General features: G+C 34.8%; 1 protein-coding gene across 11 annotated transcripts in view; it reads left to right on the forward strand.

The window, feature by feature from the left end:
• The window catches only part of lrrc7 (leucine rich repeat containing 7), a 163,904-nt gene extending 150,943 nt beyond the window's left edge, over nucleotides 1-12,961 (forward strand). For 8 of the 11 annotated variants that reach the window (XM_055212778.2, XM_055212775.2, XM_055212776.2 and 5 more), the window contains 3 exons: nucleotides 6,988-7,080; nucleotides 7,951-8,025; nucleotides 10,802-12,961. In XM_055212778.2, the coding sequence (XP_055068753.1) occupies nucleotides 6,988-7,080; nucleotides 7,951-8,025; nucleotides 10,802-10,909 (276 nt within the window). In that variant the 3' untranslated portion in view covers nucleotides 10,910-12,961. Of the gene's footprint in view, nucleotides 1-6,987; nucleotides 7,081-7,950; nucleotides 8,026-10,626 lie in introns of all 11 variants that reach the window. The other 3 variants (XM_055212779.2, XM_055212784.2, XM_055212785.2) reach the window with 3 other exon arrangements.
• Nucleotides 12,962-12,992: the final 31 nt, after the last annotated feature.

Consider the following 12,992-nt stretch of genomic DNA (forward strand, 5'->3'; position numbering starts at 1 on the left):
ATGTCTTTGTGTCAGTTTATTGTTTAAAATGGTCCGCAAATGTGCGTTTTATATATGTAACACGTGACCTTTCTACGTCACTACGCGTTTACGTTAGGTCGCGCTGGACCGGATCTGGACGGGAGGTTGTGGTTTAAAAGTGCATATTTTTTGTTTTTCTTGTCAAAAATGACAATCGTTTCACTAGATAAGACCCTTATGCCTCGTTTGAAACTCCGTTGAAAAAAACTGTTATGTGTTGAGTTAAGTATTAAATGTTGGGCTCTATTAAAGTCCATTAAAATATAACAAAAAACATAATTTCTTCTCGACTGAACAAAGAAAGACATCAACATTTTGGATTACATGGTCGTGAGTAAATTATCTGGACTTTTCTTTTAAGAAAATGGACTAATCCTTTAAATTTCCATATATATATTGTATATAGTTCTTAATATTGTTTAGCCAACGTGATTTCATGAGAATACGTGTGTATTTTTGTATACAGATTTGTACGTATTCCTATTCATAAATATTAAAATCACATGCGTTTCTTACTCATATTAATGACATTTTACTGACTTATTTATTTAAGACAGTTTACTCATTTACTTGAAATGTTCAAGACTTAAAATTCACATACTGTAATATTAAACAAGACTACACTTTAGACATTAAAATTAAAAACATTTCTGTAATTATTTAACCATTTTGTAATATTTAGTTTGTTTGCTATGACACACAAAATGTGTTTTCTCATAATGCAACAATAATTACACCAAAATAGAACACAAATTTACAAAACATGTTCATTTTATTAATTTGCTGTAATCCATATGTTGAAAATTCATACAAGTGCAACGAACAGATCCAAATTCTGCTCTTTATCCAGCGATCTTGATCCCAGTTCTCGTCAGGGACCATTAACGTCAAATCTCGCGTTTGTTATGAATTTGAATTCAAATATTGCACCTCAAGAAGCTTTACGACACATTGCTTTATGGCAGTAATATCAAATGTTCATTGGCGTGCTACATCACAGATTTGCGATATTGATTACTGTATTTAAGTTGAACTTTTTCGTACTTTTCGAATTAACTTCTCTGTAACTTACATTATATACTTCAGAGAGGACCGTGGCTACAGAACATAATCATTTTAACTACTTTTGGTACTGCTTTTGAAATTTGGCAATAAATAAACTATTGTGATTACACTAGTCTGTTATGCTTTTTAATTCTAATAGTACATGATTTTAATAAAGTATTTTGGGTAGGTTTAGGGGCAGTGGCGGATGCAGAACGTGACATATGGGTGGGCATGGATTAAGTCCGGGTGGGCCTGAATCTATGGGTGTCACTTTTGAATAAGAAACTATAACAAGTCTATAAAATTCGTCAAAACTTTAGAACACTAATTTAAACAGCATACACACACACACCCGAACTGCACGTCACATTTTTTACATTATTGATACTTTAAATTGTAATGCAACGTGACATTTATTAAGCCTTTTTGGTAAAAAAAATATTGGGCTCTCATAGCCTACAAAAAAGAACATGCACACAGTGACAGGAAATATAAATGAACCCAAAAAAAAACGTATACTTTTTTAAATAACCTATTAAAGTGTTTAAATAAATACGGCTACTAAATGCTTAAAATGAAGCTTCTAACATCATATTCTCCATGCAAATCACTAAAAATATATTTTCGTTCTCACATATTTAAGTTAACTTACTAAATAAAGAAAGAAAAAGGGAATTGCTAGAATAATGTTAGACTCTGGGGTTAAACGAAATGACAAATAAATAAACATTTAATATATATGAGAAATAGCAGAGCGTGCTACACTGGTCTTCTTTGTAACAAACACTGGTGCTCTTTGGACGTTAAGAGGCAATAATATACTAAATATACACAAATCCAAGGCACTCGAGTGAGAAAAATATTAAAAAGCCTTTAATACACTGGGCTACATACAAAATTAAAAGGTAGATCTACGCGTTTCGGCTTACGCCGTGTATCCTGATGAAGGCGTAAGCCGAAACGCGTAGATCTACCTTTTAATTTTGTATGTAGCCCAGTGTATTAAAGGCTTTTTAATATTTTTCTCACTCGAGTGCCTTGGATTTGTGTATATTTAAAACATTTAATATACTTTTTGATGAGCACAAGAGCAAGCCTACTCGTGAAGAGCGGAGCCGAGGAGCGCGCATATCAGACGTGAACGAAAGGAATAATGGATTTAATGCTTTCACTTCATTTTCTGACAGTTTCACTTGTTAGTGATGATAGTAATGGCTAACAAGATGACGCCGAATTACATACAACATAATTACCTAACTAAATCTGAGAGAATGCAAACACATTACAATATTTTTTCCTCCGCCCGACGGCCAAGGCGCATCATTTTTTTTAGCCCAACAGGAATTCGCCATAGCCCGTAATGGACGTAGGGCAAGCGATTTTGCGAGGTTTGTTTTGTAGAAAGACTTTCTTTAAAGTGAATTTCGTTTTGTATAAATTGTATCTTAATATTAATCAATGTTTGATCAAACAATTGCCTCGATTTAATAAATAAGAAGCAAACCAAGAACGTCTGTGGTGTGGATTGAAGTGAACCCACTATATTTCCGCAGCCTACGTCTTTCTGCTTTAATGCATTTCTTAAATTAATGTCTCAATTACACAGTAGGCTTATAGGTTGTTATGATAGGCTATTTGTTGTTTAAAAGCAATAGGCTATATTGTATAAAGTGTAGCAATAAACGTGGCGTGACTTATAGTGCTGCTATATCGCTATATCAAACAACATCACTATGATCAGATGTTTTCTTTCTATTTTTTACCCGGCTGTCATATTTGTTGTGTGTTTATGTTATTGAGAGGAAAGCGCGCAGCACATATTTATAACGTGTTGTTATTCAAAATACGTTTTCTACTTGCTTGCAAAAAAAGTTCTCAAAGTGATCATGGCTGAAAGCTGCTCGGGAATATTTCATTATAACGCAACATTCAACTGCTTTAATAGTTTTTAAATAGTTATCAGGCTTACTTATAATTTTACTGTTTTTAACATAACATGCAATAGATAAATTACACCACATAAAGTAGTATATATGTCTAACTATACAGAGTAGTATTTTTTACATTTCTGATTGGGCGGGCCAGCTCTCAATCTGGGCGGGCCCAGGCCCGCCCAGGCCCGCCCATAGCTCCGCGCCTGTTTAGGGGTTGGACTGTATTAGCGACTTAAAATATATTTAAATGCTATATTGTTACTATGGTTACTAAAATTTCCTACATATATCTGTACATTACGTATTTTTACAATGTTTGTTGTATAAAAAAGGGTTTGAGTTTAGAGTAAGGTTTGGGTTAGGGTGGTACAACCCTGTATCACGAAATTATGTACCTATAGTCACGTGTCAGTGTTTCCGTTTTCCAGTGTTTTCACGTATTTGTTACTTAACTATTTTGTCCTATTTTCAAACCATTGACGCTTCGGTTTAGGGTTAGATTTGGGGTTTGCATTAGGATGTCACTTTAAGTATTGGTTTTAACATTTTTTCATGATTTATTTTTTATATTTTATTATTTTTAAACCATTGTCGCCTTGCATTAGGGTTAGAGTTGGGTTTTGGTAAGGATCTCATTTTTATGTAAATCTAACCCTAAACCGAAGCAATAATGGTAAGAAAATAGGACAAAACAGTTGAGTAACAAATACGTGACAGTGACACGTAAACAGAAATACGTGATGTGTTCACGCAAAAAGGCGGAAAAACGTGTCAGTGTCATGGAAAAGACTTACAAAATTACGTGACTATAGGTACGTAATTTCGTGATACTGGGTTGGGTGGTAACATATCGATAAAATGGTTAAAGGGAAGTTATACAGTAGGGTGACCATACGTGCCATTCTTCCCAGACGCGTCTTGTCCAGGTTGTCGGGTGCGTCTTCCGGAAGTCGTATTTGTTGACCGCATACGTCATAGAGGATTATTATTATTATTACCGAAAAACAACCGTTACATTTTAAGGTAAGAATGAAACTATGATTGTATGTCTTATGTTTTTAAATGAATTGTATATGTGGTCAACAAATACGACTTCCGGAAGACGCACCGAAATCCTGGCCAGGATGCGTCCGGGAAGAATGGCACGTATGGTCACCCTATTATACAGCAATCTTAATGGTATTAAAGACTTGTAAATGTTTAATGGGATAGTTCACCCAAAAATGAAAACTACACTGAAAGTTGGAAAAAAGCTTTGCAAACATGTCTGAGGATAACACGTCAGCATTGTCGTACATCAGCAACGTCGTAAGTCAGCAGCGTCACTGTGCATGCGCATTCGCAACAGACGCGGGACAGAAGACAATGCTGAATAAAGTTGTAATTTTTGGACCAAAATGTATTTTCGATGCCTCAACAAATCAAACTGACCCACTGATGTCACATGGACTACTTTGATGATGTTTTTGTTACCTTTCTGGACATGGACAGTATACCATACATAGATTTTTAATGGAGGACTAAATAAAAACATCTTAAACTGCGTTTCCAAAGATTAACAGAGGTCTTACGAGTTTGGAACAACATGAGGGTGATTCATTAATGACATTATTTTCATTTTTGGACTATCCCTGAACTATGCCTTTAACGTTTTGTAGCTGTAAAACCATAATAATGTTACGTTTCGTGTTTTTAAAAGTTACTTATTATTACTACATATTAATAGTGAGACCAGGCTGGTATAGCATACCATAATCTGAAATCAGTATAGAAACAGATAAAAAAAATGACAGAGGGGGGAAGCTGGTCATGTGAACTTGTATACAGCATGTCTTAAATATATGAGTATGACAAACTTGTTTGTTTTATTGGGGAAAATGTAACAGTTAACTTTAATTACTACAGTTCAGTCACTGTTTGCAGGTACCGATTAAATTAAAGATTAGGGCTATATACTCTGGCCTACTTGTTGCAACAAAAAAAAGTATAATTTTTAGTTAACTCAAAGTATGCTCCAAAATGTTTATTTAATGGAAACATGTTGACAATTAGCAAACAGGCTGTCAGTTCATTAAATCATAATCTGTTTCCCACAAAAGCAGCAAAACTTGCTTTAAGCATACCCCTTGACTTGATTTAATTTAAACAGACTCTCTTTTCCTGACATGTCTCTTTTGTTTTACTAATCTTCAAGGCTTATTCTAGAGGCTCTGGTCTTAACTATCATGCTATGTGATTTTAATCACGATTTACTTACCTCATGTTACTCAAACCCTGTATGACTGACTGACTAAATGACTAGGAAACATAATTTTTTAAAGATTGCTGATGCTGCTCTTTAATCCATACAATAAAAATGAATATAGCGACTGAACTTCCTAACATCATTTTTGGGTGAACTATCTTTTATAGAATTAAATATTGTTAGACCAAAAAAGTGTTAGCACAATTTAGCATGTAAATACACAACCCATTTTAAACCCTTAGCTGGTTGGTTGGTTTTTAGCTGGTGTAGCAGTGCTGGTTTTAGCAATTTTTTAGCTAGTTACACCAGGGGCCTCATTTATAAAGCGTGCGTATGCACAGATTTGATCGTAAAGTGTGCGTAGGCAAAAATCCACGGCAAAGTCCATATTTATAAAAACTGTCTTTGACGTGGAAAAGTGCTTAGCGTCCCGTCAGGGTCTGAGCAGACGTACAAACTTTTGCTTGTCTGATTGCTGCAGGTTTTTGCAAAATAAGCCATTCTTGCTGTTTGAAATTGGGTTTGAACATTGACAAGCGCTCTTTTATATGTCTGACATTAATTACGCATCGTTTAAAGGCGGACATCTGAAACTGCTCGGCTGCGCGCACAAGTTCATTTGCGATTTATAGAGTTGAAATGGGTACGCGCGTTTTCTGCGCATACGTTCGGTTTATAAATCACACGTACGCATTTTTGTTAAATGATCTTAAGATCAAATGTAGGATGGTTTTTACGCAGCATTTTATAAATGAGGCCTCAGCTTTGCCAGGCTTGGAGGAACAAGCTGGTCAAGCTTCCAGCCTGGTCAAGCTCATTTAAGCTGATGTGTCGGCTGGTCTTCCTACCTGAGCAAAACCCCTCTACAACCAACCTCGTACACAAGCTTAACCAGCTAAAACCAGGCTGGGAGACCAGCTAAAACCAGCCAACCAGGCTGGTTTTCGCTGGTCTTTTCAGTAGGGATGGCTGTTTGTAACTATTTTACAAGGTGCCTTATTCATATAAATTTGTATGATGTAATTCAAACATTGTAGCATGATCTGCCCCAGTGCCATTCATTTTAAAGGTGTGGTTAGGTTTCATTAAAGGGATAGTTCAGCCAAAAATGAAAATTACCACATGATTTACTCATCCGAGATACATCATTTTTCAGTTATTTTAGAAAATGTCCTAGCTCTTCCAAGCTTTATAACAGTAAGAATAGGGTCCACTTCTTTCCAAAGAAAGTGCATCCATCCTTCACAAAAGTAATCCAAACAGCTCCAGGGGGATAAATACAGGCCTTCTGAGGTAATCGATGCGATTTTGTATAGAAATAATATTTATAAAGCTTGGAAGAGCTAGGGCATTTTCTAAAATAACAAAAAAATGTGTTTGTCTGAAAAATAATGGACACAAGTATTTTGGATGGCTTCAGGGTGAGTTAATCATGTGGTAATTTTCATTTTTGGCCGAAGTAACGCTTTAATGTTTTTTTCTAAAAGTACGAATTAGCCGTTTTGTAAAATACTTGTGAATTCCCGTGAGATCCGGCTAAAATAGAGTAGTAGTAGTCACTAAGACTTTTTTATATATATATATATATATATTTTGAAAGCTGAATATTCTTGAGTAATGCTGTCTTGTAAGCTGTCATTTGATAATGTCTTGACTTGAAATCTTTAAAATTTATATTGTTATTGGTTCTAAATTCTTCTGTTATTTTGACTTCTGAATTATGTTTGTGGTTGTTGATAGCTCTGTGTGAGAATTGAGAAGAACCCTGGCCTTGGTTTCAGTATCTCAGGGGGTATCAGTGGGCAAGGGAACCCCTTCAAGCCCTCGGACATGGTAAGACCATTTCTTTCTCATGTGTAATCCGTTTCAAAGGACTTTATGTACATTAATATGCTAGTATCAGCACTTAATTCCCAGAAATTTTACTTAAATAATCGCTCTTTATACTGTAGAGCAATTCAAAGCAAAATCTCTCTTCATTTATTAAAGTGTGTCTCCATGGAAGAGTTTCCATGGAAACATGCACTACTGCAATGCACAACCTCACACACCAGCTGACTGCATTACCTTTTAACCTTTTCATGTCTTGGCAACATTTCATGATATTCAAATATCAGTGTTTGGTCTAAAATGTTGCCCATTTTCATCACATTCTTTATCTGTTAGCTAAATGTTTTATTAGTAAATTGCATTTAGATAGAAAATGTCTCACATTGCATGAAAAAAGCAGAGTTTTTCGTACATACTGTAGTTTAAAGATTGCTTGTGTTGTGTGTTGTTTTGGGGATCTTCTAACAAGCTGATTCCCTGTGAGCTCTGTAGAAAAGATGTACAGTTTGGTGGACTCAATACTGTATGTGGCGCCAATAATGAGATTCAACGTGGCGCATATTGATGGGTCCCACATGTAATTGATCTATTTATGCTTTATAATCTCTGCCTTAAAACAAGCACAGAACGACTAATAATTTGCATTAACTGTATTTTAAGAAATCCTTTCAAAATGCTTTTATCACCCTTGATGACAAAATAGCAATTTCCATTTAGTATCCTTAACCTGTGCATTCTTTTATTTTTATAAGAAATACGGTATCTATTTAATGTTGTATTTTTTATTTAAAAAATAAATCCAAATTAAAAGGCAAAGATTCTAAACCATAGTTACCATGTGGTTCCTAACCTCATATCACTTTTGACTTATAGGGTATCTTTGTTACTAGGGTACAGCCTGATGGACCTGCCTACAACGTTCTTCGACCAGGGGACAAAATTCTGAAGGTAACATTGTACTCCATCACGTTGTCCCATGAGTTGCAACAATGCATCCTTGGCCACACTGCCAGTGAAGGGCTTTGCATGTGGCATTTAGTATCCAGTGTGTGTGTGTGTATGTGTGTGTTTCAAAGAAATGAGCATGGACGTCTGTTGTTATGTTTGTCCAAATTTGACATGCATTATAGTCCTTTCTGATAAAAACTGTTCAAGCTAAAATATGTGTTTTTTTTAGAAATGGTCTTAAAATATTTGAAATAGCATGAAACGATGGAATTTAATGATTGTCTTTGAAATTATGACTGATAAGACTATCCACTGCCAGAAAAAAATGGTCAAAAATTTTCCCAGACTGTCACTGGGACAGTACCCTTTTAACCCTCGTGCATTGTTCAAGTTTACTTCCTTTCGTGTTGTTCATCCACTAAATTCAATGGCTATAAAAGTGTGTCAAATGAATATTTTTTCAATTTGTTTACATAAATCTGTTAATCAACTTTAGTACTGATCAAAACTACAAAATTTTCGCAAAGATTCCATGATTTTAACTCTTTAATTGCCAAGTTTATAACTGGTGTCACTGATTTGGGGAAAACGATTTTTTTATATAAAAAGTGATTGTAGCATGGATTTTTTTTAACCTTTTTCACAGTCTTGGGCATGTCAAAGATTGGTAAAAACATTGGCTTTGAAGCATTTTTAGTTTTTGTGTAGCATCAGTTTTTATTTTTTTTCTCCCTCATTTATTGTTAGTGGCTGTTTTTGCCCCATTGACTTCCATTGTGGCCACATTTTTTGATTGCAGAGTTATGACACATTTTTGCCATGCATGTTTGAGTGTTGGTGTTTTTTCCTTTTGCTGGGGGGTCAAATTTGTCATTTTTACTGTTGATCACCATGTGGTACTATTGGCCCTTTGGTGGCCCTGTGCAGGGGCTGAGCTTGGTTTCTGGATTGTGTGTTGTGTTTTATGGAGTATAACTCCATAATAAAAGCATATTTGTGTGTGTGTGTGTGTGTGTGTGTGTGTGCGTGAAAAAAAGATTTTCTGTAAAAATCTTCTCTGCATTAGATTTCTGAACATCATCTATTATGAACACAAAAACAACTTAAAATAAACTAAACACAGAACTCAATAACACACACACACACACACACATACACACACACACACACGCACGCGCACACACACACACACAATAATATGCTTTTATTATGCCGTTATGCTCCATATAGCTCAATGTACAAGCCAGAGATTGGGCTTTGTTTTTGCGTAGGTCTACTAAAGGGTTAATAGTGCCACATGGTGATCAACAGTAAAAATGACTATTTTGACCTCTTAGCAAAAGGAAAAAACACCAATATTCAAAAATGCATGATGGGGAGGAGTCATAGCTCTGCAGTCAAAAGATGTGGTTGTGGTGGAGGTCGGTGGGCCGGGGTCAGCCACTAACAATAAATAAGGGAGAAAAAAATTAAAACTGATGCTACACAAAAACTGGAAGTGCTTGGAGGCCAATGTTTTTGCCAGTCTTTGATATGTCCAAGACAGTGAGAAAGGTCAACAAAAATCCAGTTTACAATCACGTATTATATTGAAAATTCGGTCATTATGTGTGTGGTTTTCCCCAAATCAGTGACACCACTTGTGAGCTTGGCAGTTGGAGAGTTGAAATCATGGAATTTTTTTGTGAAGATTTGGGAGTTTTGATTAGTTTTGAGGTTGATTGGCAGATTTATGAAAAAAAAATTGGAATGTTCATCTGATACATTTTTTTTAATAGTTGAATTTAGTGGATGTTTTCATCCACTAACAACACGAAAGGGTAGTAAATTTGCCCACGGTATATCGTTGAGTTTCTGAAAATTTTCATTTTCTTAAAATATATGTATATATGTCACCAAAAATTATTTAATTTGCTAAAACAGAAAGTTGTGGCCAAATTAAGAGTAAAAAAAACCTCTAGTGGATGAAAACATCCCCAACAACACATTAGGGTTATTAAAAAAGAAAACCTTTGGACCTAAATAGGTCATATCATTATCCAAATGTACACATATCTGTACCGAAATGGTACATATTAAGGCCTTTTTAAAGGGTACTGCCCCAGTGACAACTTGGGACCACTTTTTTACCATTTTTTTCTAACAGTGTACAATGGATGTAAATTGTAAAAATACCTACTATCTCAGTTTGTCATTAATTTAAGAGATCAAACCTGGTCTATTCCAGTATACTAAAACTGAATTCTCACTAAAAGAATCTGCTTTAATTATCTAACCCCCAAATTTTTTTTCTGAGCTTACCTCATAATATTCTCCACTAATATGTTCATTAAATCATTGCTCGCATTTCTACTGTGCCCAGTGAACACGAAACAGTATCCCAGCTTACTATATGTGCCTATACATAGCATTATAAGATTAAAGAAAGCAATGTTTATCAGGCCGTCTTTGGTTTTGCGTTGCTGTCAGTGTATGCCGTCAGAATCTTCTCCTGCTTGTATAGCCTGCGGAAAGCGGGTTGCTCTTTTTCCACAGATCCAGTGTAAACTAAGGAAGAATGTTTCTAAAGACCATCTTCTTTCCACCTTCTCTCTTTTACAGCATGATCTCCGTCTCCTCCACTCGTGTGCATCACTTCCCCCCCTCTCTTCCTCACAGTGAATATCTCTTAATCCTCCTTGAGCTAGGCCCGTACCCAGCCATCCTGTGCCGCTGTGCCCAACCCTCTCTTTCCCAGTTCACTTTGTTTACCATGTGCTTCATTCTTGCATTGCAGGCCAATGGACATAGTTTCTTACACATGGAGCATGAAACCGCTGTGTCTCTTCTGAAGAATTTCCCGAAAACTGTGGACATGGTAATCTTAAGGGAGAGCACAACATAAATATTTTTATAGACTTCTCGCCCAGATCGAACACAGGAACTTGTAAATCTTCTTTTTATCTAGGAACAATTTTGCCAATTGCTGGACCAATGGCAATTTCCAGTGCCAAATGTATAATAGAGGACATATCTAATAACGTCACATATTGCTTATACATTATACACACGACCATACATCGGTTTAAATCTTTCGTTGATGTCGTTGATATTCTTTATCTCAGCCTGTGGCTGTAAGTGGGTGCATTTTCCTGCTTATTTATATGGCGTATTATTTTGTACCTATTTTTCCTAGCAGCTTTTCAGTTGAATCTTTTGAGCATGAAAGCACATCTGCTTTAAGGACATTTACCCACCATAACACTGCCTCAACTTTGTAAATGCCTTGTGTAAATATATACATGATTTACAACTCAAATGTGATTAGAGCGTATAATGTGAATGAAGAAAACACTGATGATTTTCTTATATAATCCAAGTTTTTATAAGATTTAGAAGAGATGTAATTTTATTCTTCAGATGATTTAGGGAAAACCAAAATCTCCCCTTTATAACTTGATACATGTAAAGATTCTGGATTTGCACAAATCAAATGACAGAACCCCAAGCAATATTCAGTTTCTTTTATTATTATTTTATTTTGCTTTTCCTGCAGCACCCTCTATTGGTTAATGTAGACATTTTCATTTTCCAAGATCAGACAGGGTCTTATTCATTTTTTTATTAAATAATGTGAATGTACATTGCTATGTTATTCCAACATTTTGTTTGCTGCCAGGACAAATGTGTGTGGCTTTTGGCAACCCATAGTTTTTTCAAATAATCCAATGTACTGAGAGTTTTAATGGGAAGCAAATCATGCTGTTGTCTTTGTTGCTTAAGATTTATTTATTTTTCATTATTTATGAAGAAATAAAGGGAATTTCTTATAAAAACTGACTGATACAGTAAACACATGTACTGTACGTCCTGATGAGCGCATGCTTTTCCTTTAAACTTATTTTATTAGGGGTTTTGTGTTTTGGCAACATACATATCCATTATTTTACAAGTCAATTTTGTGAAACAGTGCCATACAGTATTCCAAAAAAAAAAAAATCTTGGGCATGTATAAAATGTTGCTTAAATGTAGCATTTGCAGGAGAGGCCCCAACACAACACCCACTACTTTTAGCCCGTGAGAAAGATTGTTGACTATTAAAAGATTATTATGGATGATGCAAATAATTGTTCAAATACTATTGTGAAAGAACATTTGATAATGATTATTTTTACTACGTGTTTTCAGATAATGGTTTCTAATATATTGATATAATTAGCTATGCTCAAATTATTAAATTTTATAAATACAAAACAATGTACGAAAAGAGAGCTAGTGTGTACGGAAAGGAAATACTGGAACAAATATGTACAATTCTTTCTAAAGTAATTGTGAATTTGTGTCATAAACATATATATGTATATGAATATACAAATGGTCATTTTTTTGTATGTGTTTAAAGACCTATGGAATATAAAAGGTAATATATGGTACTATTCAGTCTAATTGCAGTATTGATGTAAATAACTATGAATGGAGACATTTAAATTATTCCAATAGATTGTGAATGTACTTAAAGCTTTCTGCAGTATTAAGACTTACTGAACTTGAATGCCGTTTTCATTTTTGTGCAAACAGTAATTATATCTAGAAGAAACTATTTCAATTTAGTTCATAACAGGAATTAGTGACAATTTATCATATCATTTATTTGCACATGCAAGTTTCCTCCTTCCGATTTTTTTCTGTATTACTGCAAATATGTAATTGACTTATAATTCTGTGTCTAGAATGCATTTTGCAGATGCTATATGTACATATTTCAAATAAACTTTAGTTAAAAAATTTTAAATAACTAAAACATGCATAAAAAGGAGAAGAAAGTCCAATGCTGTTCCGCGAATATTGGAGCCATTTTCGGCTTTGGAGTACAGAATTTTTCGGTATCTAAGAGTTGTTTTGAATAATGTATCAAAGTCTTTATTGTACAAATAATAAAAATGTCACTATTGTTAAGACTGGTCGTTCTTTTACCGTTTATACAGTA

Source organism: Misgurnus anguillicaudatus, chromosome 8 (assembly GCF_027580225.2).
Source record: "Misgurnus anguillicaudatus chromosome 8, ASM2758022v2, whole genome shotgun sequence".
Classification (NCBI taxonomy): domain Eukaryota; kingdom Metazoa; phylum Chordata; class Actinopteri; order Cypriniformes; family Cobitidae; genus Misgurnus; species Misgurnus anguillicaudatus.